Source organism: Cimex lectularius, unplaced genomic scaffold (genome assembly GCF_000648675.2).
Source record: "Cimex lectularius strain Harlan isolate CLEC.00 unplaced genomic scaffold, Clec_2.1 scaffold235, whole genome shotgun sequence".
Lineage (NCBI taxonomy): Eukaryota > Metazoa > Arthropoda > Insecta > Hemiptera > Cimicidae > Cimex > Cimex lectularius.
In genome coordinates this window covers 614768-642575 of record NW_019392839.1, presented here as the reverse complement: position 1 = coordinate 642575, position 27808 = coordinate 614768, and the positions used below count along the sequence as shown (strand labels likewise).

Genomic DNA, 27808 nt, shown 5'->3' with positions numbered 1-27808 from the left:
AGTTGGTCTCTAGTGACTTAAAATCCTTTTAAATCATATACATTGTCATTTAGAGAACCAAGTGCGCTTGCTATTAGCATAATTTTTGACATATAAAAGATTTAGCAATGTTATTTTGTTAAATAACATGGGAAACCAGTTTAATAATTTTTCATCAAATATAATTACACCTCACTGTGTAAAAAAATATCACTATTAAATACCAAATTAATTATATTTTTTAACCAAATTATGCACAGATACACAATTGCTTACGTTTATGTTATTTACACTCACAACTTAACTAATGCTTCATAAGCATTTATCATTTTTTAGTCAAAATTAATAAAATAATTAGTTGTTACTTTATTTTTATTAATTTTTTCTACAATTTATATCAAAATACCTTAATTAAATTTAAAAAATTAATCTCATGTTTGAAATCACTGATCCAATTCAAGAGTTTGAAATTATAAACTTTATTTGTTTAAATATTATTAGATGCAATACCATTTCTACTGCTTTCCTGTTGTGATTGTACCCAAAACGTTTCAGTGATATTCAGGATAATCCACATAGTTTATCACTACTCTAGATTGTCTCTGTTATCCCATCAACAGTTAAAATTTTGAAAATAACGTTAAATTTGATCCATTAAAAAGGATTCATTAAATGTTACTAGACATTTATTTTAAAGTCAAACCTAAAAAAGGGATAATTGATAGCAGACATCATTTGCAAAAGTCTTCTGTCCAGGGTATGAAATTTAATCATTCAATTATACTTTGTAGTAATCTTTATTCGAAACAATTTTACCAGATCTTTTAACAATCTAAGGTAAATTTCATTTTGTGTTTTAGTTTCAACTACTAAATCGCAATTTTTTTTTTTTTTTTTTTTTTTTTTATTAGTTATATGGAGATATTTATGCTGCACGGAAAAAATTTATACAAAAGAATTTGGTAGATACACGAGAATAAAGAATTAACATGCCAATTGCAATCATTTATTTGCACATTAAAAAATGTTTTATCAAAATATTAAGTTTTAAAAAAATATTTAAATAACTTCATTGATTTTTTTTTTTTTTTTTTAATTAAATGACTAAATTTAGAGAAAATGTTCAAAAGTTTCATTAAACTGGAAAATCAATATATACTATCTGTGACTCAAAAATAAAAGCTCTGATATATGATTTACATGTAATTTATCTTTTTTTTTAATCATAAATCAAAATATAAACTACTTACAAAACTAACTTTCTAACTTTTCAGAGAAATTATCGTTACCAAAGTACATGATATATGAAATGGTTCAATTGACAATAATGGATTTTATGGTTTTTATTTGGGAAATAAATGACCATGGCATAAACTATTGAAAAGTTTTTCTTTCTTTTTTTTTTTTGTAATAATAAAAGAAGTAGTTTGGAATTCAATTGCATAAGATATATAAAGCCATATTTGGAGAAAATGAAGTAAAATGTTGAAAACATAAACAAATACTTGCTATGTCTGCTTATATTTTGGAAATTTAATTATTTATGTCAAACAATAAAATCTATGGTTTAGAAGTATAACATTCCTTGAAAAGATATTTAAAGTCAGAATAAGATTTAAAATATAAAATCCTATTATGTTTAGAATATTTTTCTCGTTAATAAGACTATTTTTAAACCTAAAGAAAGAATGGCTTTCTAGTAACACGAAGTTTTACATATATTCAATTTGTAGTCGTTTTCCCCCTGAATGATAAGACTATTTTATTTCATTACTAAAAGACAAGTTACAAAAAAGAATTTACAAATGGAATAATGTATAATTCATATAATTCTAGTCATACAATTCTAATAATTTACTTAATTAATAGGATACATTTTCTAAGACTTTCAAAAAATGCTTAGATTTTTTGCAGTTTTCATGTTATCAATAGCAAATTTTCACAGTTGTAGTTTTCTTGTACATTTTACTTATTCGTTCATCAGTGATTTTATCCGAGGGGCGATTGTTTACTTTATTTAAAAATTACGATTAAGAAAAATTCACCACACCTGAAAAAATTAGCCAACAAAAAATTTAACCACTACCTCAACCACTTAAAAAATTTAATATGACTGTCAACTATTTGTTTTATTATTTAATCTTATTTATTTATATGTGAATTCAAAATTCATGCAGCAGTTGGTTTGCCATTGCTTACTCATGTGATAAAATTTCAGGGATAATGCTATATGGAAAAGTATATTTTAAATAGTATAATTCTTGTACAAATTGTTGCTGCTCAGAGATATTTTTTCTTTGAAGTAGGCTTATTTTTGAGCAAGCATTTTGTAAAAAATAAATATGAACTAGAAAAGAGTGTAAAATCAAACTTTACCTTGAGTTTAACTTGTGCTGATCAAGAAATTTCTATTCATAAATATTTACTATCTGTTTGTTCATAAAATAAGTAAATGATTAATTTTAATTTAGCAGTGTCAACAGCAAATTCATATAAATGGAGTCAGTTAATTGTGATTTAAAATTCTGTTTTAAAGATTTATAAAATAAAGTAACAAATCAAGTTTTTTACAAATACATAGTGTACATAACATACATGTATACACAGATTTGTTTTACCGAATGTCTGAGATTGTCTAATTTTCATTCCATTTTTATTTATTTTTATCTGCTTATATCTGTATGAAAATGGAAAGGGTATGGAGTATTAAGAGTACGATCTTTAGTCTACCACTAATGAAATTCAAAGGCTTTTGTTGTTATAGATAAACATGGCTGTATTTCTTTTTGCATTTTTTTAAAAGAAATTGTTGATGAAATGTTTAACATTAATGATGTTTTAACAAACTATATGTTATATGTTGAGATGCAGGGGATATATTTTTATTTTTACTCTCACCTTGCACTTCTTGTTTACTATCAAGGGATTTAAAGGTTCTGTTTCTCGAATCACTAAAATTACTGCTCTTGAGATTACAAAATCTAATTGCCCTTGATTTTGTCATTGGAATACACTAGCTTTTAATTCTGGTTGCAATTTTACTTTTTCTTTTGTAAATCTCTCGTGTTGTACCAAATATGGAACTTTTTGGTAAGTTAGGTGATCAACATCGTGAGAGTTGTGAACATCATGTGCAGGTATCTCTTTTTTAAGGACCTAGACCACTCTAAGGCAGCATTTAAGTTAAATATTCAAGATGCTATTTTTCTGAACTCCCTGCTCTACGAAGGCTACTTAAACTTAGGTGTGAGCATGTGTTTATAAATTCTGTCCCATAGAAGACAATGGAAATTGCATGTGTACACTTTGTAACCTAAGAGCAAAGGAGGATATTTTTCATTTCGTTGCCCATTGTGCCATATTGTCAGAGCTTCGAATCCTGTATCTTGTACATAGAGCGCTTTCCAGGTCTCAGCTGTGTTTAATCTCTTAAATATCATAGATGTTGACAAATCACAAGGTCTTGCACTCAATGCACATCATGCCTGGCAATATAGGTATGTTCAGTAATGATTAGTAATTGCTTTATTTGAATTCAATTTTTTTTAATATAATTTAGTGCCAAATTTTTGCATCTAAAATAATTATATTCATAGCCAACTATCGGCAGACAGATCCATCCATGCTGTAAAAATTTTTATAAATGTTCAATATGTAATGTTCTTTCTTTGAAGATATGATGTTTGTTAATCGACCTGCAGATAATCTATGTGGAGTTTCAATCTTCATGGAGGTCATTAGACAGGTGAAGAAAGAAGAAGACTAATTGTTGGGTTCACCAAGCTTTCGGCAACTTACAGTGCCATCATCAGGGCTTTCCCAAGAGCGTAGAAAACGATTAACATGGAAAAACTATTGTAAAAGCATTTTGGGTCTAAGGTTATGAAGCACATGGCCAGCATGCTACATTTAACATGGTGAAAATATCTCGCTAATAAAAAATCCAAACTAAGGTTCAACAATTTTGTTCTGACTAGCAATTTCTTATAGGTAACATTTATGATCACAGAGTATTTTGACTAAAATTGTAGCTATTTATAAAAACTATGTACACAGGATTAACATTAATGAGAGAGAGTGACAAGTCGTCTCAGGTTCGAATGTTCAGTAATAACTGGGTTCAATACATAATAGGGATAGGGATAAGAGGCAGCCACAAGGCCTACTGTACCTCAACCTAAATAGATCTATGCTCCTCTGTTAATTATAACTCACTGGCCAGTTTCAGGCTGTTAACCAGCCTCCACAGCTTTTGTAAGATCTTGCTTGTGGTTTTTCTTGTCCTAGTTGCAAGAACCTGCACCTACATAGATCTTAGCAGAAACATAAAATGTGTTCGGCGGTCTCCTCCTCTTCCTGGCAGAATCTGCACAGTGTTTCTTCTGTCTGTACTCCTATTCGGTTCATGTGCTTTCTTAAGTGGCAGTGCCCCATCAGGAGTCCAACCAGAATCCTGGTTCGGTTGCGGTTGCCTTCCAGTAATTCTTTTGTAAGTTTTGCGGATGGTCCTATGAATCTCTTCACATGCCTCATGCCTGTGTTATTGCTCCACCAGGTTTTGGACTCATTAAGGATCCATAGTAAGATGTATCCTCTTTTGTGGCAGGCTGCTAGGCTGCAGTAGGGTTCTGGGCCCATAGAGTCCATGTTGGCTCCCTTTTTGGCCAGCATGTCAACCTTTTCCTTGCCTCTATGTCCCGAATATCCAGGGACCCATGCCAGGGTCAGGTCATTAGTGTCGCTGACTTCCGTCAGGGCCTCCATGCATTTCCTAACACTCTTCCTTCGCCTCACATGAGGTTAAGGTCCTGAGAGCTGCCTGGCTGTCAGAGAAAAGGCTATCTTCTGAGAATGTATTCCTAACCTTTTTATTTCTCTGGCACATTGTTCAATCGCTATGATTTCAGACTGGAAAACTGTAGTATACTTGCCTAGGTTTACCATCAGTTCGGTCTTGGGGTTCATCCATGTCGGCTTTAGAGCAATCAGTATACCAGTACGAATTTGCCTTTAGTGGCATTCGCTTGGCCCATTCTTCCCATTCTGGTATCAGTACTTTTTGCTTCTTGGTGAAGTTCCTAGAATGGCATCTGCCTTTATCTCCTCCATTGTTTATTCACATGGCCTATCCTAGCAGATGGTTGTCCATTTATGATCCTGTGGGCTGCTGCTCTGGCTTCTCCTTGGATTAAAATGTGAAGTGGTGGGAGGTTTAACAAAACTTCCAGGGCCGCAGTTGGCGTTGTGCTCATGGCACCAGTGACACTGAGACACGTTTGTCTTTGGGTGCCACTTAGCAGCCTTATTGCTTTGGCCTGAAGAGTTTTGCTCCACCACACCACCGGCCCATATGTCAACATTGGTCTTACGACACAGGTGTATAGCCATAGGGTCATTTTGGGGTTTAGACCCCAGTTGTGTCCTTTTGAGCAGGTTTGTGTAATCCTCAGCCTACTTTGCTGAGTCTGCTTCTTCATCCATGGTTGGAAGCGCGAGTTGAGCCTTTTGGCTTTCATCTTCTTCGTACTTACCTCTTTGACGGAATCGAATTCTTCCCATTCCAAGGTGGGGGTTCATATCCACTTTCTGGAGCTCCTGAAAAGAGTCGTTGTCCATGGAGAAGGTCCACAAGATACCCTTCTCCTGTCGGATTTCTCCCCAGACAGTTCATAGCTGTGTTTTTAGCTCCCGGTTTGCAGACTTTAGCCTAGCCAAAATCCTCTCTGCCGTCAGCCTTCCAGTTTTGGGATCTGGTACGTAGGTGGTGCAGGCGATTGGTTTCGGTATTTTGTCTCCTACCAAAATCTCGAGAACTGCGTCCTTCCATGGCTTTAGCGTTGGGATGGTCTCCCTTAGCCAGTCTGCATTGACCTGATCCTTACAGGTTATGACCATATAGCCTGACCTGTGTGAATTTGTTGAATTTCACTTACAATATCTGCGTTTCTCTGGCCGATAGTTTTTCATAAACCAGCATGATGGTGTCCTCGAGGGTGTCAGCCTTTTGGGGGTGTCATCTGGTTTACTGGGTAACCTTTTTCTACCACAGCTATTTTTACTTGTGTCAAGACTCCCTTATAGGATGTCTCCTTCTTGGAGGGTCTTGACTTTTTTGATGATCTTTTCCTCGCTTCTCCTTGTATACATTTTTTCAATGGAGGTAGTTTAGTACTGTTTTCTGTGATAAATAATTTTGAATGCTGCCTAATGTTTGGGTAGCATGTTTTTGTTGAGCTTTGATCAAGATTAGTGAGCCATAGGATATTTTGGGTCTTATCCCAAGGTCTGCCTCCTCCACAAATATAGCTGACATACATATTTCTGTAAATGGGTAACTATAGATGCCTGTACTACGAATCCATTACCCATGCTGTGAACTTTATTTAAATTTAGTTTGTTTTAGTCTTTTTTTTTTCTATTCGCCTTTTAAAAAAGTACTCATTTTCTGTACTTTGTCAAGTACAAATGGTGCACCTATCCGCTAACAGCATCTTAAAGCACAAATTCTATTTTAACTTTTGAATAATTTAAATCTAATATATTTATATCACTGTGTATATGTATGCTATGTATATTCTATAATTTATAACTGCTATATTTAATAATTTGAATACATTTAATAATACAAGATACGCCCTACTTGTTTTCCTGTGTTATTATTATCATTTTTTAAAATAGTTTTTCATCCAAACTATAGTACATACTTCTATTTTTCGTTTTATTTTGTTTAAAAGTCATAATGGGGCATTATTTCATTGATAGTGTAAATATCTTTATTAAATAGACATGTAATTTTTAGTTGCATTTTTATATTAGTTGTGAGAAATATATATTGTACTGGGGTACATAATATAGCATGTAAACTGTAGAGGTTAGTTTAGTTGTTGTCACGTTCAGACGTGTTCTTCTCGGTGCTAGTCGCTGCCCCTAAACAGCTGACTCTTGAGAGGCAACTCAACAAAAGTATCCTGATCGGTTGGAATCCTCCCGACTCGCCATCTCCTCAGATAGACTGCTACCACGTCTACGTTGATAGAGTTCTCAAGGTCACCGTCAAAGCTACTGAACGGACTAGAGCCCTTGTTGAAGGAGTCGATTCAAACAGAGTAAGTGTCAGATAAATGATATATTATTTTCAATGTTCCCTATTTACTATGTGTGTTGATTTGTTTGATTTAAATAAAACAGTCGCAAAACATCTGCCAAAATTTTCGGCTTAATAAATACAGTGGTGTAAATTTATTAACTTTTTGTAAAATTAATTCTGAAATTTTTGGTGGTTTACAATACATGTCCTTGTTCACTATGACTTAATTGCAACTATTGTGGAGGGCCTCTACTATTTGTTCACACCCTTTAAGAATTTCAGTAATTTACTGAGATTTGAGCCACTTTACGCCTTGTCTTTAGAAATTTATGATTATCTTCCCAAAGCAGAGGTACTTTTTCCAGTTCAGTTTCTTTTTAGCAGAGCCTGAAAATATCTTTTTAGCTTTGCCTATTTTTTGAGGTAGTATGCTGATGGACAATTGCCAGTGAAAAAGCTTATGATTTCTCTCATCCTTTCTTATGATATTAACTTCTTTGGTGTTATAAAGACTTCTTAGACAATGTGATCTAATCATAGCTTCTGTGTCACACCATTGCACTTTCTAGATGCTGCTTTGCTAATTTCTTCAGGTTCTTCTCCAGTCTTCCCATTTGAAATAGTTATGAACATATGCCATATTATGTTTCCCTAAATAGTGAATATGTGTCATAAGCATTTAGAATAAACAGCTAAAAGTATATGTCAAACATTCCATTGCTAACAGTTTGGCTATTGAGTAAGATTTAGGTTAGAGTAGGACCCGGCCTCTTATGACAAATATTTATCTGTTGTGTATCTTGGTTGTTTACAGCTCCCTCATTACGCTTAATGGTTTCTAACAGATCCAAAATCTTTTTCATGGGCTCCTGTGTGTATCCTTCAGGCCTAGGCTTTTCCTCTTCCATGAGTAGGAATCTCAACCTACATAAGCCTTCGCACCATCAGAAAAGTTGTACTGATGTTTCTTCTTCTTCCCGGCGATATCTTTACAGTCTTGTTTCTACCACTCTGAGTCTATACTTATCCCTCCGGAGTCTGCAGTGCCTAGTTAGTCTAGTCATAACTCATCTTGGGTTTAATAGTTCTGCCATTAGTTTCTGCAATGGTCTTTTGATGAACCTTTTCACATGCCTTTGTCCTGGGCTACATTCCCATTGAATGGAGGGTAATCTGAATCTGTGCACTGAGTTCAATTTCATGGACCTATGTTTGGAGATCCCAAGAATTTCACAAGGGAGAAATTTGATTCTTTTACTGTTCCACACTCCTTCTTCAAAAAATTTTCTTTTTATTTAGTCTACCTTTGAAGTCTATTGTAAATCTGTTCAAAAATTTGTAATCATTATCCTCAATGTCTGGCTTGATTTCACTATAACATAAAAGTCTCTCGACTTTCAAATACCATCCTCTGAATTTTTTGTGTGTAGAGAGGTGGCAATTTCAGTGCAGATTTAATTAAATTTAAATAACAATTTGTTGCTTATATGAGTTTTTACGTGGATTTTTCAAAAGATCTAAGTCTTTTATTAATTATTTTTTAGGTTATAAACTTTACCACCATGGTTGTTTTTGGGAAAATATTCTTTTTATTCATAGGACTTTTGGGGATTTTTTCTCATTATCAGCTTATGTATTATATTTGTAATGTTTCTTGGTTATTTGTAATCGTTCTACTTCGCAAAAGTGGAAAATAACATTTCAAATATCTTATTTTCTCTTCTTTTTCGGTTGTTGACTTTTTTTTTTTTTCTTTAGGAACTAGACAACCATCAAACTCATTTTCTTTTTATTGATATTGATTCCAAAAAGAAAATGAGACTGACAAGGGGAGGCTGATGCCCCAAAAAACAATATCAATAAAAAGAAAATAAGTTTGATGGTTGTCTAGTTCCTGGAGAGAGAAAAAGAGTTGACAACCAAAAAAGAAGAGAAAAAAGATATTTGTAATGTTATTTTCAATTTTGCGAAGTTCTTCTTTTCCAGGAATTCTTCCTTATTAAAGGAGGAGTTAAGTGTTTAGTTTATAAATAAAAGACTTATGATCTTATGAAAAATCTGAGTAAAACCTCTTAAATAAATTAAATTTTTTAAATAAATTAATAAATTAAAAAATTCTCTAATAAGGAAATGTTTTCTCTAAAGTCCATAATATGATATAGGGGTCTAGATGTAATTGATAAAATATGAGTGTTACATGCCGTTATGCTATTATAGTACCTTTATTATAGAAATATTCCTAACGTTATTATCTACTAGTATATGGTAAACACATTCTTTATATTAGTGTTATACTTGTGATTTTATTTTATTTTTATTTTTTTAATTTTTAGTGAAAGGGATAGTAAACTATATGCTTCAGTGCATACATTTTTTCAGACTATATATAATTTATTAATCCCACTTTGAATGCCTTCACACGGTTTACAAATTGCTTTCGCAGTGGCATTTCAAGCTTTCATATTAATAAATAACACATGCACATAATGAAAAACATCTCAATTTCTGGACATTTTAATTAGAAATAATAATATATGAAGAACGTTTTTTCGTAATTAGAAAGTTAATATAAATTATAAATTTGGTCAGTTTTAAAATTTAAAAAACTCTCTTTGCAAATAATATATATATAGACTTCTTGCTTTTTCTTATATGAAGCAATTAAAAAAAAATGTATTGGTTTTTAAACAATAAATATTAATATCTCATACATTTGTTTCATGGTGATGTCATGTCTGGAAAGTTAAAAAAATCCTTAAACTGTGCTATAAAAATGTCTTAGCCAAATTTTTTCACATTTATCCCATATTCTTTGACTTTATTAGCCCTTTAAGAAAATTAATTGAATAGTTTAACTTGTGTGCTGCTTTCAGGCGAAAAGTTCAACTTTGAAAATGCACACTGTCAAGGAATAAAAGCTATTTTTAAAATTTCACAATCACAGCCACTTTCATTTTTCCTTTATAGGGTATTATACAGAACCGAAACGTACAGCTGTGTTCATCAAAGCTTTTCTGATACAACACCAACTTACATATTACCTTCAACTTAAATAAACTAGATAAACTGATCACAATTCATTTTGTTCGTTGCATGAACATAGGTGAAAATAAGTAATAGCTGCATCAAATAATTGTGCTTATTAAACTAAGTTAACAACCAAAGAAATTATTTTGAAAAAATAAATAATAATAAAAGATACTTTTTAACTGTATCGTTACTATTGTTCTATTTAAATTCGTTATTTTTTCAGCCACACCGAATAAGCGTTCGCTCAGTAACGGTGAATCGACGGACGTCAAGGGATGCAGCATGTACTATGGTTATTGGAAAGGACGTCCCTTTGGGTCCTACGAACGTGAAAGCTGGCAGAGTGACTGCCACATCGGCAGTTATTTCTTGGCTGCCGAGTAACAGCAATTACCAGCACACAGTTTGTGTCAATAATGTCGAACTACGGACTGTTAAACCGGGTGTCTATAGGCATACAATCACAGGTAATGTGCTCCACGTGTTTATTAACTTAGTTATACATATTAATAAAAATAATTGTTTTCTTTTTAAATCAATGACTAGAAATGAATTTAAAATAAAAATAAATGTAAAAAGGCTGATTGCTTTAATTAACCAACCAAACATACAGAAAAAAAAATTAAAACATTTATGTGGAAATGAATTTGCAGTGTAAGAAAGTTGATATATAAGTTGTGTTATAAATGATTAACCTTATGATTTAAATAACAAGCCTTCATTGTTTGATATAATGTTTAAAAAAACTTTTAGTTCATAATTGTTATTTTGTTTTCAAGGTTTGGCCCCAAATACAGTATACAGAGTAACAGTACGAGCGAAAAATATTAGAGCTCCTCATTTTGATGAAAAGGCGAATATTCCGATAGAAAGATATGCTTGCCATATCGACTTCCGCACACTTCCAAAAGGTGAATATAATTGATTTTACCTTAATACTTACTTTGGTGAAGCCGGATAATTCCCTTTAATTTATGAAACGATGAAAAGGATGCAGTTTTGTAAATTTGTATTCATATTATTAGTTAACACTGCTATTTGTAAATGTTAAATGCTATTTGTAATCACTGAAATCGTATTTTGGAAATGTTTATATTAAAAATATATAATAGATACGGGTAATTTTATATAACTTTCCCATCACTTCAGCATCTTTTTCTAAGTCTAAATAAAATGAGAAGCTAGTTTTTAATAGAGTTGATGCTGGGTGATGGTCTGCGAGGCGGTGAACTTATGCTGAACCGGCAATGAGTCACTTATTGGGTCCATCTTCACTCGTGGGTTTGTTGAACTATTCAAATACGTTTCAGTATTGCGCCATCATCAGTTCGAATAGCTCAACAAACCCTTGAGTGAAGAAAGACTCAACAAGTGACTTAGTTTGGAATAGTTTGAATCATTTGAAGAAATACGCTTATACTTATAACAACTCACATAAAAACAGTACATTTATTTAAATTCATAAAATCTTGATTCATACATAAAATGAATTTTCCATGAATTTTACCCCTTTTACCATTCATTTAATGTTCTAATAACAAAATTTTACATGATTCTTCATAATTATAGGTAAATTGAATACCACCTAAATATTTTATTAAGTGTCAAAAAATATTTATCTATCCACACAGTTATATACATAAACCACGGCTGGAACAAGGATAATATTATGTTTGATCCATCCTCTTATTCCTACACAATGTTTAATTGCATAATAAAAATCCATCAAGGTTAAAAAATCTTGATTTGCTGCTTATCACTGATTTAATAAACCGATTAAGTAAGTACAAATTATCTAAAAGTACATATTTTCTTGACCAGATACAGCATGTCAATTATTTCTACCGACCTGACTAATCCTACAATAGATAGCAGGTCTAATTTTCAGCAATTAATAGAATCGAAATTTTATAAATGCATTGTGAAACTTAAACTTTATAGTATGATAGTGAGGGTTACAATCAATGTTTCTTTCAAAATCAGCTTATTTTGGAACAATTTCAATTGAAAACGACGTATTTTTATTAAAATCCTTCAACATTATTTTAATGCAATTTTCACATTAATAAATAAGAGCACAATGTCTGCACATGCGAAAATATTATTTTAAACAATAAAAAGTATTATTGCATAAATACTAATTTGAGTGAAATTATTCATGATTCAGTTAGTAGCATAGTTTGGTTTTCAACACATAAAATGCAAGTTTCATTTTCCCACTTTTTATTCTATGGTCGGTCAATAGTACTGAAGATTATCTCTTCTTTATATTACTAGAATTTGTGTTGTTGTAGTGAATAAAATGGTTCTGCTTGAAAATTGTTATTACATAAAATAGATATTTTTTATGTAGATTATTTTGTTTTAACTGCACATCAATTGCTAAACAAATAGCATCACTAGAAGAATGTTAGTTGAAAGAATGTTGTTTGAAACTATAAATAGGAAGGAAACAGTTTTGTATATAAACAATTAAAAATAAAATGCTTGCTATTTGTGCTATGTCAAATACAAATAGTATTAAGTCACAGTTATCCTCCTATGTTGCTTGTGAAAGGATTTTTAATGTATGATTTAAAAATTGCAGCTTACAAAAATTACTATTAGGTTAGTTTAAACAAAAAAAACACTAATGCCAATGGCAGGGTTTCAAAAAAATTGTGCTAAATTAGTTTTAATTTGACTTGAGCATGTCTGAAAACACAATAGAAAATATTTTGTTTGAATAATAAAAATGCACATGATATAAGACTAGTTCTTTTACTTAATTTAATCTCAATCTGTTATAAGAATAAATTATTTATTACCTTGTGTTAATTTCAGTTTCAGTTACAACTATGTTAACCTTTAAAGGCTAGTCTCCAATTAAAACATTACATACACCACCAGTAAAGTAGAAATTAGCATGTAGAAAAGAATACAATAAATTAAATAAATTCTGCACCCTTGGGGCAAGTTTAATTTCGGCCAAATGAGATAACTGCTATTCTAGGAAGTTTTAGGCTGGACAGACTGTTTAATTGAGAAACCATTTTCTTTTATGGGCAATGTGCCTTTTTAATTGCTGCGGGAGTATTTGTATTGCAGGGGCAATACCACACTTTATTATTATTCCATACACAAAACCTATTAGAACAAGTTTATTTATTTAACATTTTCGTTATTGTTTCTTGCCCTTTTTCACTCATTTTTGAGCGGTACAAAAGTGAAAAGTTACAAAAGTGAAAATTTGTTTATTCCAAGCTGGTCAAGATCTTTTGTGACTCTCTCTCCCTCCCCCTCACTCTCTCTCCCNATCCCCCTCCCTCCCTTATATTAAAATTATTTTAGCTAAAACTATTCTCCTTGTAGGTTTTTATTTACTCAATAATGAAAAATGTAGGAATATAATTTGTTCAATCAAACAAAATTTAATCGGCTGACAAACTTATTCTGTTTACCAATTAACTGGACTGATAATATAAAAACAATCAGAATAATATAAAATTACCATGTATAATGTATATGAAAAATTTTGTAACACCAATATCAAATCAAATTGGCTACAAAGTACACACTACACATACCATTCGGACTTACCACATAATCTTAATTTACTCTCAATCCCTACAAAATTGACATAGAAATGAAAGACAGTACAGAAAAATAGCTGGACTGAAAACAGTAACTGACAACCGAAATCAAATTTTTGTCAACTTGGCACACACAAAAAAATGCATTCCATGTAACAATCAACATTCAGTTCTGCTCAATTTTATTATAATCACTTATTTGGGCTTAGGTATTTTACTTTTTAATACTTTAAAAAATAAGTTCACTCTTGTTTCTATAAATTATTTTTAATGAGAAATGAGCATAATATTGCACTAATTTGAAAATAAATCTGTCTTCAATATTATTAGTTTTGAGTTTTTCAAACTTCAATAAAAGGCATGAAAATTATTCTGTTAATTTCATTGTGGATTTATTTATTTTAAGTCAAACCGAAGTGCCAAAAAGATAATCTGTAACTTTATAATCAATAGCTCTGCAATTTTTTTTTTTTTTTTTTTCAATTTCTTAATGGTGTATGCTGGAATTGGCTGTCTTGCTGGAATCAGTATCATTGCTGATGTTTTTTCATGCAAACTTCCATAGAGAAATAATGATTCAACATTGGCATGCATGAATATGATCCGATACAACCGAATTTGGTTGACAACATAAAATCGCTTAACAATCCTTCAAGTATGGCAACTTACTTGATCACCTCTCAAAAAATTGAACATGTTTACTTTTTGTAAAGATGAGAATTAATTTACAATTTAATCAAGCTAAAAATAAATGCATATCATAAAAAAATCAATAATTTTGTGTAAAAAATTGATAAACAAATATACCTTGCATGAAACATTTTCCAGCTTATCTTTCAATTATTAAAGGCATTTTCATTTTAAACAGATGCTATATATTTGACATAATAATGATCAGCACTATTATTTTAAAATCTAATACCATTGTCCATCCGAAATTTATTTATACTGTGATACATCATGAATATTAAGCAAAAAAAATTTTTCCGGTGGCATTTCAGATTTACAGAAACTGATTTGCAATACTCAATAGGGCTATGTATTAAGGTTTATTTCATCAATGGAAAGCATAAGAGATTTGATTAACCTTCCATCTTATATAATACTTTTCCCCTTTAACTAAAAAATATTATGATATAAATAATGTTATTGTCCAGCTTTGGTGTTTTGTGTATGCTTTTTAATGTGTAGATAGTGCTCAAGTTAACTGATAAATCTGTTTTTTTATTTTTGTGCTTGCATGGGATGAATGCAGGCTGTAAAGGTGATTATAATTTTTTTATCTTCTAACATTTTTTACGCTCTCTATAAAATATTCTTATTTTAGTATATGCTTGTATTTAATAGTTTGTTTTAGTTTAAATTTAGTTTTTTTAGACATAAAAACAACGTAAGTATATGTGAGTATTTACACACCAACACATTAACACTTATGACAATTATACAAGGAAACTGATATTTTAACTTTATAATTTTGAAAGAACCATTCAGAAAAATTAAATTGTTCTTTTTACCAGGTTATTCATATTTATATTTAGTTATATATAATATAATATATATTATATTATTATTATATTATATATTATATTATTATAAATACTATATATATTATATATAATATGTTGTTCTTATCTTTGGCTTGATTATAAGTTCAAACACTTTAAACACCTAATTAATCTTTTTATGTAAGGTTTTTGGTTGAAATGAAAACATTAGTGTCACGAGGGGGATTCGAACCCATGACCTTCAGCTCAATACACCGCTGCTCTAACCTTGAACTGTTATGACTTTGATCCACTCGGACACCGACTCCACTTCTCAACCTACAACCTTTCGAATTTTCCCTCCTTTTTGCCATTATTCATTTCAACCAAAAAGATTAATTAATTGAAAGAAATTTTGTCAATAGACTACTAAATATAATGGATTTTAAACAACTATATTGCTTCATTTTAACCAGCAGTACGTTGTATACAGCAACTATGTTTGCAAGCATATTTTCAACAAGAAAAATGATCATCTTCACCCTATTATGAATAGGCCATGCAAGGTTGATATGTGAATGCTTACTTTAGAGCCAAAGCTTGCGTATGTGTCAGGCATGTAGAGAAAGGTTGATGTGTACAATTAGTTGAAGGGTACAATTCCTGAGCTCCGTATAAAGAGAAAGCCACCCGATATGAGAATTGCGCTTGAAATGGATTTATTAGAGTGATTGTGTAGTGTGAGAGAGCCAATGGAGTAATATTGAGTACCCCATCGACCCTCAATTAGGTTAGTTTATAATAGGTGTAAAGGGTGATGGAGGGATATCAAGTATTCGACCACCTGACTGAATGGTATGTAAATAGAAATGTATTTAAGAGTGAGTGAGAGTTTAAATGGGTTCGAATTTAGGAACTGATTGTGTTGGGGGCTGAAATGACCTAGCTGTTGATAGCCCCTGGAGGTTGGATGGCTAAGACTGAGGTCTGACCCCGGATTGCCAACACCTGGGGTGATTTTCAAGGCCAGTAATTTATTGTAAATTACAAAAGCGGAATTGCCATTCGACTGCAAGAAGTGATAGACTCAACTCTGAACATACGTGTATTTATGAGCTTATATAAATCAAATCTTTAACTTTTGACTGAGCAAATTTCACCTAAATCTACTTTAGCATTCTCTCCAAAACCAAGTACCAATTATTTATGAATGAAAACAAAATAATCATTTTTAGTCAAACAGGATTAGGAATGTTTCAGTATACTCAATTAGTTCACACGTTGACCAATTGCTAATTTAAAAATTTTAATTTGCCGGTGGACTGCGAGGAGTTAAAGGCTCAACTCTGAACATGCATTCATCAACAATGGAAATGTATCAAGTACACGTATAACTTATAATAAAAATTTACGACTCTTATGGTATGTATGTTGTATAGTTTGTTGGGTTCGAATCCAGCGGCCGTGCATTCGAACCTGGGACCTTTACCTTACAGTGATGAGTACCGTGTCAACACCTAAACCGTTTCAGCCACCAATGCCCCCCTAATACTGACGTTTAATATCATCATTTTGATATACTTTAGGTATAAGTTTGCCTAAAAACTTTAAGATATTACTGTTTTACTTATTTATTATAAGCATTATGCTGCACACATATGTACAGAATTGGCTTATGACTTACTTAGCATTTTGGTTGTTTGGGGTCAGACTTAGGTGTTTTCCATCCCACTGGGAAAGGTAGGCTCCAGCGCTATCGACAACAAGTTTTTTAGGGGGGCATTTTGGTGGCTGCAATGGTTAAAGTTTTGTCACTGTGAGGGTCCTGGGTTCAAATCTCAGTGACCCAGTATTCCAGAGTAGGTACTTACAAGGGGTTTGTTAAACAAAAAAACACTCAACAAAAAAAGCAACCCCCTCTTCAGTTGCAAACCACCATTTTTCAAAAAAAAATCATTCAAGTAGTTGAGATATTTCGAGTGCACTTGCGTTTACATAGATTTAATACAGGACACTGAAAATCTAGTGTAAGGTTTAACTAAAAATAAATTAGAACTCCTGACCAGTAGAGAAGAGGAAAGTATCCAAAAGTAAGAAAGACCAGCATATAAAGTGAGATATGTTTGTACTTTATACATAAAATCTGTCACGTTTCAAAATGAATTTTCACATTTGACCTTCTAAGTGCCAATTAAATTGAGCATCCATCATGGTTGGATTTTAATTTTTTGGCTGGGTAATGTTTTATTAGCAATTAATTATTATTAACCAATCAATTCAATTTTGAAGGGAAATAATATTTAGAAATTTTTATGTAAAACATTCAAAAGTTGTGTGGTATTTAGTGACCATTAATTAATGACTGTTTGGATATGGTGAGATGCAGTCTGGTGTGGCATAGGTTTAGAAAAACATTTTCTTTATCGTGCCAATGTTTCAATCTTTATTGAGATCATCTTCAGGGCTCAAAGTGGGTGTTTTCTGTGTAGATTTGTCATTATTGTGTGTGGTGTTGAGATTACAAGTGAGACGACACACAATAATGACACAGCTACACAGAAAACACCCACTTTCAGCCCTGAAGATGATCTCAATAAAGATTGAAACGTTGGCATGTTAAAGAAAATGTTTTTCTAAACCTACGTCACAACAGACTGCATCTCACGATCTCCAAACATTCAAAAGGGTTTATGAAAATAAACAAAATATGATTTATTGAGTCAATACTACAGACATAAACAAAAGGTCTTCACATATTTCATTGGAATAAATACAAGCACCTGATATTCAAACAAAAACTAAAACATTCCTGTATTAAAACAAAAGTTCTGTATGATAAAATAAAATGAACAGCATCCAAAATAGTGTATGAAATTGAAATGTTTACTTATGTTATTTAATGTAAACATGTCTCTATAAGTAAACATTTGAAGTACAAATGTTGTTTAATGTTCATTTTATAAAACGAAAATGCATTAATACTATAATAAACTATGAATGTATAGTGTTCTTGCTTAAATTTTTAATCTAAATCTCAAATGAGTAAACAGCAAAAAATAAATAATTGCGCAATGTAATAATTATTTCAATTGTTATATTCATAAGTAAATTAATGTCAAAATAAGAGCTTATTATTGGGTTGTCCGGAAAATAATGCAGGATTTTAAGTTTTCATTAAAAAAAATCTATATAAAATATTCTGTTTACGTTTACAGGATTACTCATTTGTATGAATGTCAACACTTATTAATCCTCTTCCAAATGATATTGTTTGTTTACCTCTGTAGCATTCCGCTACTTGGAAATAATTCAGTCATCCTTATAATGTCAAAGCGAGAATTTCGTACGATTTTCTTTTACGAGTTTAAACTCGGCCGAAGCGGAGCCCAAACGGCTAGAAACATTAACCAAGTCTGGGGCGAGGGTTGTGTTAATGAGTGCACTGTGCAAAGGTGGTTTAAAAAATTTCGGGAGGGAGATTTCAGCCTTGAAGATGAAGAAGGTCGTGGAAGGCCTTCCTCTCTTAATGATGATGTTCTGCGATCAGTGGTGGAAGAAAACCCCAAAACAACTGTTCGAGAACTTGCAGAGCAACTCAAAGTCAGTAAAACGACCGTCGCTGACCACCTCAAGGCGATTGGAAAAGTGAAAAAACTCGAAAATTGGGTTCCACACTCATTAAACGATCGCCAAAAAATCAGCGCTTTGATGTTTGTGCATCACTTCTTTGTCGAAACAAAAATGACCCATTTCTGGCCAGAATTGTTACATGTGACGAAAAGTGGATTCTCTACGATAACACTAGACGTTCTGGACAGTGGCTCGACAAAGGAGAAGCTCCAATACATTTTCCAAAGCCCCCAACTCATCAAAAAAAGGTAATGGTTACGGTATGGTGGGCTTCATTTGGTTTAATACACTACAGCTTCTTAAATCCTGGCGAAACCATCAATGCTGAATCATACTGTAACCAAATTAATACCATGCATCAGAAATTGGCAGTAATGAAGCCCTCTTTGGTCAATCGGAAAGGGCCCATTTTGTTGCATGACAACGCTCGACCACATGTGTCACGTGTAACGTCACAAAAATTATTGGAGCTTGGCTATGAAACTTTGCCTCACCCACCCTACTCTCCGGACCTCTCGCCTACTGACTACCATTTTTTTAGACACCTGGACCACTACTTACAACACATAATATTCAAAAATCAAACGGAACTGGAAAATGCATTTATTGACTTTATCAATTCTAAAAATTCTGAATTCTACTCAGACGGAATTAATAAGTTACCAACACGTTGGGAGAAATGTATTGAGAGTATGGGAAATTATTTTGATTAAAGAACATTGCTTTAAAGTAACTAGTTTCTTTTTTTTTGTTTAATACCAAAATCCTGCATTATTTTCCGGACAACCCAATAATAGGGGGCTTCAGTGGCCACAATGTTAGGCAAAGGTCTCGGGTTGGAATCCAGCAGCCTTGCATTCGAACCTGACATACTTACAAATGGGCTTTTTTTTTTTCAAAAACACCGACACCCCGAGGGTTGATATGAGCTCTGATGTTGCGAACTCTCATTTAAAAAAAGCTTATTATTTTTTTCTAATATTATGCTATTTGTATGTTTTTATGTACATAAATTATATGGGACGTTTAATAATAGCTGTAATGACTGTAATGGCTCTTTAAAAAATTATTAATTTTAAGGTAAATTATAAAATTTACTCATCAAAATATTTTGCCATTACCAACTCAACCATAAAGATCGTTTAACCATTATACTTGTTTATTTTAAGAGATATAAGCGATAAATAGATACAAAATCGCAGAATACTGTTAAATCTTTGTCTTAAATAATTGTTTATAACTACTAATATCATTTTTTAAAAATATTTTTGTTTAAATCGAGTTCTATCAGATCATTATAATATAATGGAATACTTACAATATACCGTTGTTGTAGAGAAAGCAGGTAGAACTGTGGGTCATTCCTATGCAAGAGACCTTGATGAAGGTGAGCTAAACAGCTTTGAATCGTGCAGCTGGTAGTTTTCTGTCTAGGTTTTTATCGTCACTAATAAAAAAAAGCTTTTTACTTTTCTTTTTTCTTTTATTTTCTTTATTTATATTAATTCATACATTTAAATTTCACATTATTGTTATCACAACTTGTCCAGTGAAGTATTTTGAACAAAAAATCACATTTCTCAATAAGTTTTTTTATATGTACATTATTTTTTAATTACTGACTTGCATGACTTATATTAACGAGAAATAGTTTGAATTGTGAAAATGATCTTTTTTTGGCGAGTCTCAATTCTAATTCAACTGAGTGTGCATTGTTTTTGAACAGCTTGAAATCATTTTAATGAATGAAACTAACAGAGAAATATATTATCCAACTTTTTTTTTAATGTGCATAATTGTTTAATAAATGTTTATTATAATTTTTTAATACCAGATCACCATATTTTTCCTATCGGAATATACATTGGAACTATTAAAATTCCCCCTAGATTTGTTCTTATCTTTGATTGTTATTTAAAACAACACCGAATAAAATAACAAAATTATTTCAAATATAATGGCTTATTTTGAAGTAAAATGTTAAATGTACATTGAGTTTAACTTCTGTTCTTCCCCTATACTTGTTTTTTTTTGTGGGGGGGAGGGGGCATTTTTGAGAAAACTTTTATTTTTTGACTAGTTTCTCATGATCCAAAATATTTTGATTTTACTCTCCATGATAACTGGATATGAATAGGAACTTAACTATTTCAAATGGCAACATCAATGTACATTTTTTAAAGTGTTTTTGACACTGAATTCAAAGGTGCTGTTTTTTTAATTATGATCATTCATTCTTAAGTTATTCGCTAAAAACTATTTGCAAAGATTGTTTTTTAGATAAACGAAAACTTCTTAACCAATTTCTTTACCTAAGCCTACATCCTATCCTTATAAGGATCCTTTCCAACCAGTGAATTGATATATGGACTCTCTAGATGTAACTCATGAAATCGCAATTCAGCTTAGAGAAAATGTCTATTGTGGAACCCCTATAAGCCATACCTTGGAAAATGCAAGTTTTTGTAGAAGCACTTTTCTCGATGCCTCTTCGCACACCTCTTGGTTTAAGAATTGGCTTACCAAGGCCAAGCTTACCTGGCTAATGCCTCACATTCACAGAGGAAGGCCGATGTCTTGCCTCCTGACAAAGTCGGCTTGTTTCTGACTCTGCTTTGCCGTCTTTTTTAGATGGTAGTTAAGAGGGCAGTGGCCGGTAAAGAAGCCTATAATTGTACTCAAATCCTACCTGCTGAGAATAGAGGAGTTCCTTTACCTTCCTTTTTGAGACATTTATAAATTAGCTTGCTTCATACCTTGTTCCTTTGCCTAGTGCTTGAGTTTTTCAAGCCTTTCCAGTCCCACCTTAAGCACGCTTTTCAGTGCAGATAGCTGTGGTTCTGGTCCCATGCTCCATTTTTAGCTAGTTGATCAGCTTGGTCATTTCTTTCTATACCTTCATGTCTGGAAACAACCCTGCTTTGTTTTCTTCACCCATAAGGCAGTTTAGGCACTCCCAGACAAGTTTGGAGTTGAAAGCATATACATTTAGTGCCTTTATATCTGCCGTCTAAGAGTAAATCTATGCACCTTTCAAATTTTTCTTTATTTAGTCCTGTGCACAGAGTGGAAACTGCATGTTGCATATTCGAAGGGGATTTGCTAGGGTATCTTTTTAAAAAGATAGTTCCCACTCACAGTCAGTTGTTTTCAACAATATGGATTTCAAGCTTATAGCACATCATCAGGTTGAAGGAATTTACAGCCACATCTCTCAACATGAATTATAAGAGTTGTTTTCAATGGTCCAGATTTCAAGATTATAGCTCATCATCAGGTTGCAGGAATTTACAACCACATCTCTCAACTTGAAAACAACTAACTGTAAGTAGGAACTACCTTTTTAAAAAAATTGAACAACACATTCACTCCACCATTTATCATTTATATTTGCTAGGGTATAATTCGGCCTTTTTATCCCTATCCCTAGGCCCTGTTCCATCTTCGATCCATCCATGCATCCATGCCTTCCAAAGGTCCAAAATCCAAAAACAGATAAAAACTTCACTTTTAAGTTCATTAGTATTGTGGCTCTAGGTTGTTCATTATCTCTATAGTAAACCAATTTACCTGTATTTAATGGTATCTTTATTACCATGCTCTCATTTACCCAAGGTTCCTGGATCAGGTGTTTCCAGGTGAAAAGATGGCTGAGAGCATCACTTACCACCTTTGCATGGTGTCAATTCACCTGGACGCACTCCAGGGCTTGAGGCTTCTTTTCCTCTTCTCCCATTTTTTCCTTCTCAGTTGTTGTTAGGGGATACAGGGGGTGGCCAAGTTTACCACACTTTGGCTCTGTGATAAGGAGAGGTCTGTCTTTTCTTGTGTTCCCTTCACTTTTCTCCATCATTCTTGTTTTCTTCTTGAGACAATTCTGTCTCTTTTGATGGATTTGTTTTTTATTCAGGCGCTGTCACTTTTTCTGCTCTCCTGATACATCTGGGGTTGGTATAGTGCTATCTCCTTTTGTGAGCTTTTCAATCTCTTCAGACTCGCCAGGTATTCTCCTGATTCTTTACATCATTCTTTTTTATTTAATGTATAGCTTTGTTGTGTGAAATTGAAATTTACTCTGTCCATTTTTCTTAAGGCTGACCCATGATCAATGGTCATAGTAAGAGTCATCTTCTTTCCTTTGAACAACTTTCTAGGCCTCTACTTGGAAGACTTTATTTTGTTTGTGAGGAAACCAAGGATCTTTTCATTTGTGTCCTTTTTTATTATGGCACAATTTGGGAAGTATCGTAGCACAACCTCTGGTCATGGGAGGTCTCTATCCACTACCACCCACAGCCTGTTATCTGGAGTTCACTTAACAAATCTAGACTTCCCTCTAACCCCGCAGACCTCAGCTGTTCCACCTTGGCTTTGGAAATTTGGTTTCGATAGATAGACAGGAAAGAAATAAGAAGCAATATATTAGATTATATAGGACATATTTGTGAGGGTAGGAAAGGTAGAATAACTCACCTTAGGTTTTAGCCCTGCTAGCCTACTGATCCTCTTGGTTGTTCGGTTAAACTTAGCCCCCTTCGACCTTCATACACCAGCGTTTCCCAGGGAACACTGTTGAATTCAGTGTTAAAAACCCTTTTTAAAAATGTATATTGACGTATATCTTATTAAAAACATGACATTAATAGGATCCACTTCACTCTATTTCTATTAAAACAATTTCATTTACATAGTTATAATGTCATCAAAACATTTCAAAAATGCATTTTTTTCTTTTCTTTTTTAATTTTTTGTCATAATGTGGACCTAATAATTGTCACACTTGGACATGCTCAAAGTAAATATTTTGCTTGATATTTAAATTGTTAATTTGTCTAACTTTCACATTAATTTTTCTTTGTTATTTTCATAGCATTAGTAGCATTAGCAGTAGTATTTTATTTTAAATTCTACTTACACGAAAATAATGTAGATTCATTTGTTTAAAAAGATATGAAATTATAAATCTATTCTGCTTTTTTTATTTTATTTTTTTTACTAATAAAATTTAATAATTGTCTTTAAAAAAAAAAACATATTTTCAATCTTATCAGCATGTCCAGTTTTACTTGTCACAATTTATGGTTTGCTTTTTGAAACATTCTACTATCTGCAAAATTAATTTCATAGACATTTCATATTATATTTGTTCATAATTTCAAGGAAGTGTTTGTATAATTGATGAACTTTTTCATATCTGTTGAGAAAGTGAGGGAGAGAGAGAGAAAGAGAGAGAGAGAGAGAGTGATTTCTATAAAATTAATTGGAAGTTTGGATATTACTGAGCTATCATCATCACCTTAGATGATATTAAACCACAGCATTTTTTTATTTTTTTAACTAAAAAATTTCAAATACAACATGCCATAAAAAGAAATATAAAGTAGCTAGATTTGAATTTGTATCTCTGTAGAAGAGCCAATAGAGAACTCTTATGCGCCATATATGACATGACGTCTAATGTGATAGGAAGGCTAGATTCAAAGCTGATTAGCTCTCAAAAATGGTATAATTACCAAAACAATAGCCTCATAAAAATAGGCCTACAGAAAAACTTGTATTTTGTATAATAAACTCTTGGTGTTTGTTTACTTGTGATTTTTTATTGGATTCTAAATAGTTAACATTTTAGAACTTATCTTTACCTATTTAAAAAACAGATATTAAATTTTTGAACAATTTTTTTAAACATTTTCTTTCTGATACCTATTGATAGCACCAAGCTTTCTTCTACTCATTAATTTACAAAATATTGTAGTACAATTGTGATTTAAAAGGCATTATTTTGAAACAATATATAATAGTTCTTGTATATGATAGAATTTTTTTTTGCATCTGATTTATATATTTCAAAAATCTTATAGTGTTTTGAAATGTTTTTCTAGGTGATTTTGATTCAAACACATAAATACAATTCTTGTCAAAATGCCTGGGATATTTAATGAATTAAATAAAATTTTGCTTTATAACTTAATTCCTTTTTAGCGCAAATTTTGTGATATGAATTTCACTGGTTTCCTTGTTACATTACAGCTGTAGACTTTGTTTCTAGATGCCTATTATTTCACTTTAATGATTAATAATAAACCAATAACAGGTTAGAATTTGGTTATTTTATGTGCATGTCTGCAAAAATTTCCAAATAGCGTTTATTGCTGCCAACATGAATTAGTGATTTATGAACAGGTCAATTCAAAAACATCTTACCCGCTAAGACAAAAGTAACTAACACAATGTGAAAAAAAAGGCAAGGTTTTATATTACCAGCTCGCATGGTTGCCTGCAAATATATTCTTGGGGACTGGTACCACATATATATATTTTACAATTTCAATTTGAAATAATGAGATTGAGTGGTTCATTATTCAAATGTCTATACTGTTATTATTGTTGAAATTTGTTTTGCCAAAATTATTGCACATTGCTTAATTCCATGGGGTTTCGCCACTTAGTAGGTATACAAAACAAACAGATTAAATGGTTCCAACATAGACAGGGTGATCTGAAATGAGTATGAATAAGAATATAAACAAACATTTTCCTTTTTTTAGTCTTAATCCATTTCATTTGATAATGATTATTACAACTATTATCACTATTACAATAATAAACAGTTGTGTTGTGCGTAATAATAGATGGTTTATTATTAAATTCCTTTTGCCATTCATTACTAATGTGATGACCAATGATTTGTGGTCTATTTTGTACACCAGCTCCTTGATCATATCCAGTTCAAGACAATACACTTATCGTTATTTGGGAGATTTCTTTATCTGCAGCGTGATGAAGTCGTTTGGTTATTTCGAATTATTTCAAGAAGGCTTAGAAGCCGAAATATGTCTGGCAGGCCAAAACAGTGAGGATAGGTCAAAATTATTAGGAACAACCCAACAGCAGATCGCCGCAAACCCCAAGAGGAAATCTCACAATTTATACTCAGTATAGTTAAAAAGATACGATTGTAAAAGAAGAAAAGGCAACTTCCTTTACTGAAAAAATGCTCCCATCAATGAATTATAATGGAAGATGTTATAAACCTATTCTGTTTTACTTGACTTTGTATTGTCTTTAAAAATACAACAAATCAAATAATCAAACAATACAAAATACAGATTTAAACATGTAATAGCCACAATATCAATAATCAGGATATATCCATCAGAAAAAATGTTAAAATAGCATGAGACTAGCTTTGTATTGTTCATTTTTGATCACCCTGCATAATTTTAAATTTTTTGTTCTACACATCTTAATATATTTATTAGCTAACATGTTGTAATATAAGTTTGATATGACAGATTTTCTTTGCAAGAAAGTAATATCACAACATGCTTTCTAATTTATTGCACACTTTTATATGATGCTTATATTTCACTTTTTTTCTTATTAAAGTCGAAGGTATATATTAGAACATGAGTAAATGAGGATATATTTATATTCTAGGACTACCAGAACCACCAGTTGATATACAAGTAGAGCCAGGACCACAAGATGGTACACTGTTGGTCACATGGCAGCCATCGACATCTATTTCATCTCCAGCTGGGACACTGGTGACTGGTTACGCTGTATATGCAGATGGGAAAAAAGTCACTGATGTAGATAGCCCCTCAGGTAAGCAAAGCTAAATAATGTACAATGAATGATTATATAATTATAATAAACAATAATAATAAAATGGTTTCTATATATATAAAATAATATGTAAAACACCCACTACGGCTAATGTTTACAACCGTCTGCCAGAGTATGGGTAATAAGTATTAAAATAAACAAAACAAATAAAATTTCTACCAAGTAACCAGAAAAGTTCATGCCGGTTTAAAGGGTTTAATATTAATAATTGTCAGAATTAAAATTAATTTAGAAATATTTTATTCAGGAAAATAGTTTCTATCGGCATCTATAATCTTTTCCCAATGAGTTTAGCCCTGCTATGCTCTCTTTTATAAAAGTTTGGGTCTCGGGACTTAAAAAATAAATTCAGCTCATTTTCCAGCTGGTGGCGATTATTGAACTCCCGAATCATCATATGATCATCCATTGTTAAGAAAAGGTGAAAGTCGGATGGGGCCAGTCTGGAGAGTACCGAGGTTGTTGTAGGACTTCCCAAACCAAGCTTTATCACCTCCTTTGTCATTCTGGCCCTATGAGGTCTTTCGTTGTCCTGGTGATAAATTACATTTTTTTTGTTCGAGACCTGGTTATTTCTGGGCCAGAGCAACAGATACTTGTTGCAGTTGGCTTGAGTTATTTCTTCTGTGATGGTCTGGCCACGTGTAGTTCATAGTTTCATTCAATCCCTGCCGTACTCCAGTAAACACAAAACATCAACTTTGTTGGTGAACATTTGGTTTTTGCAACATTGGGACAAGGACATTTGGTGACAACCAATGGTACTACCACCAGGTGTATTCAGAATCCGTTTTTCCTCGCTCATGACAATTCGGTCAAAAAAGTCTACTTTGTTCTCTGAAAGCAATAAAAATCAAATGTTTAGAGCCTGAAGCTTGTTACAGTCGGTCAATTATGAGGAACCCATTGCTGAGATTCCACATCTTCCCAAGTTGATGCTAGAGCGAAGGGTTTCATCGCTTACATTGAGCACTGGCAAGCTCTGGATATGTTTAACTCGAATCATGTTTGATTGCTTTCCCCAATTCGTCATCATTAAAGACAGAAGGCCTAGATCATGGTTCATCTTCAATCCCCTTATTCTCAGAAGGAAATGTTTTGAACCATTTTAACTAAACAGGAAAAATTTTTGCAATTTTAAAAAGTTATAGATAGCTTATAGATACTTCCAATGCTCCATTTCTGAACCCCAATGCTCCATTTCTGAACCCCAATGCATCTTTCATGAGCAAGTTAAGGCGCTTATAAGTTTACGAGGTTTCTGGGTCACAGGATCTGTGTGTATTCCATATTATATTCTGACAATTCTTTGTAAAAATTACGCCAAAGTTGTCTATCGATAATCGTAAGTCTTGTACCGTTCATGAAAAGCTGGTAGTTGGGTAGTGAACAGT

At 32.3% G+C, this 27808-nt stretch overlaps 1 protein-coding gene across 17 annotated transcripts in view; it reads left to right on the top strand.

Annotated features, from left to right (window-relative positions):
• The window catches only part of LOC106670692 (peripheral-type benzodiazepine receptor-associated protein 1), a 166166-nt gene that overhangs the window by 117895 nt on the left and 20463 nt on the right, over window positions 1-27808 (top strand). For 11 of the 17 annotated variants that reach the window (XM_024228631.1, XM_024228636.1, XM_024228632.1 and 8 more), the window contains 6 exons: window positions 6877-7085; window positions 10320-10563; window positions 10876-11007; window positions 14924-14932; window positions 20119-20169; window positions 26223-26393. In XM_024228631.1, the coding sequence (XP_024084399.1) occupies window positions 6877-7085; window positions 10320-10563; window positions 10876-11007; window positions 14924-14932; window positions 20119-20169; window positions 26223-26393 (816 nt within the window). The remainder of the gene's footprint in view (window positions 1-6876; window positions 7086-10319; window positions 10564-10875; window positions 11008-14923; window positions 14933-20118; window positions 20170-26222; window positions 26394-27808) is intronic. The other 6 variants (XM_024228634.1, XM_024228628.1, XM_024228639.1 and 3 more) reach the window with 4 other exon arrangements.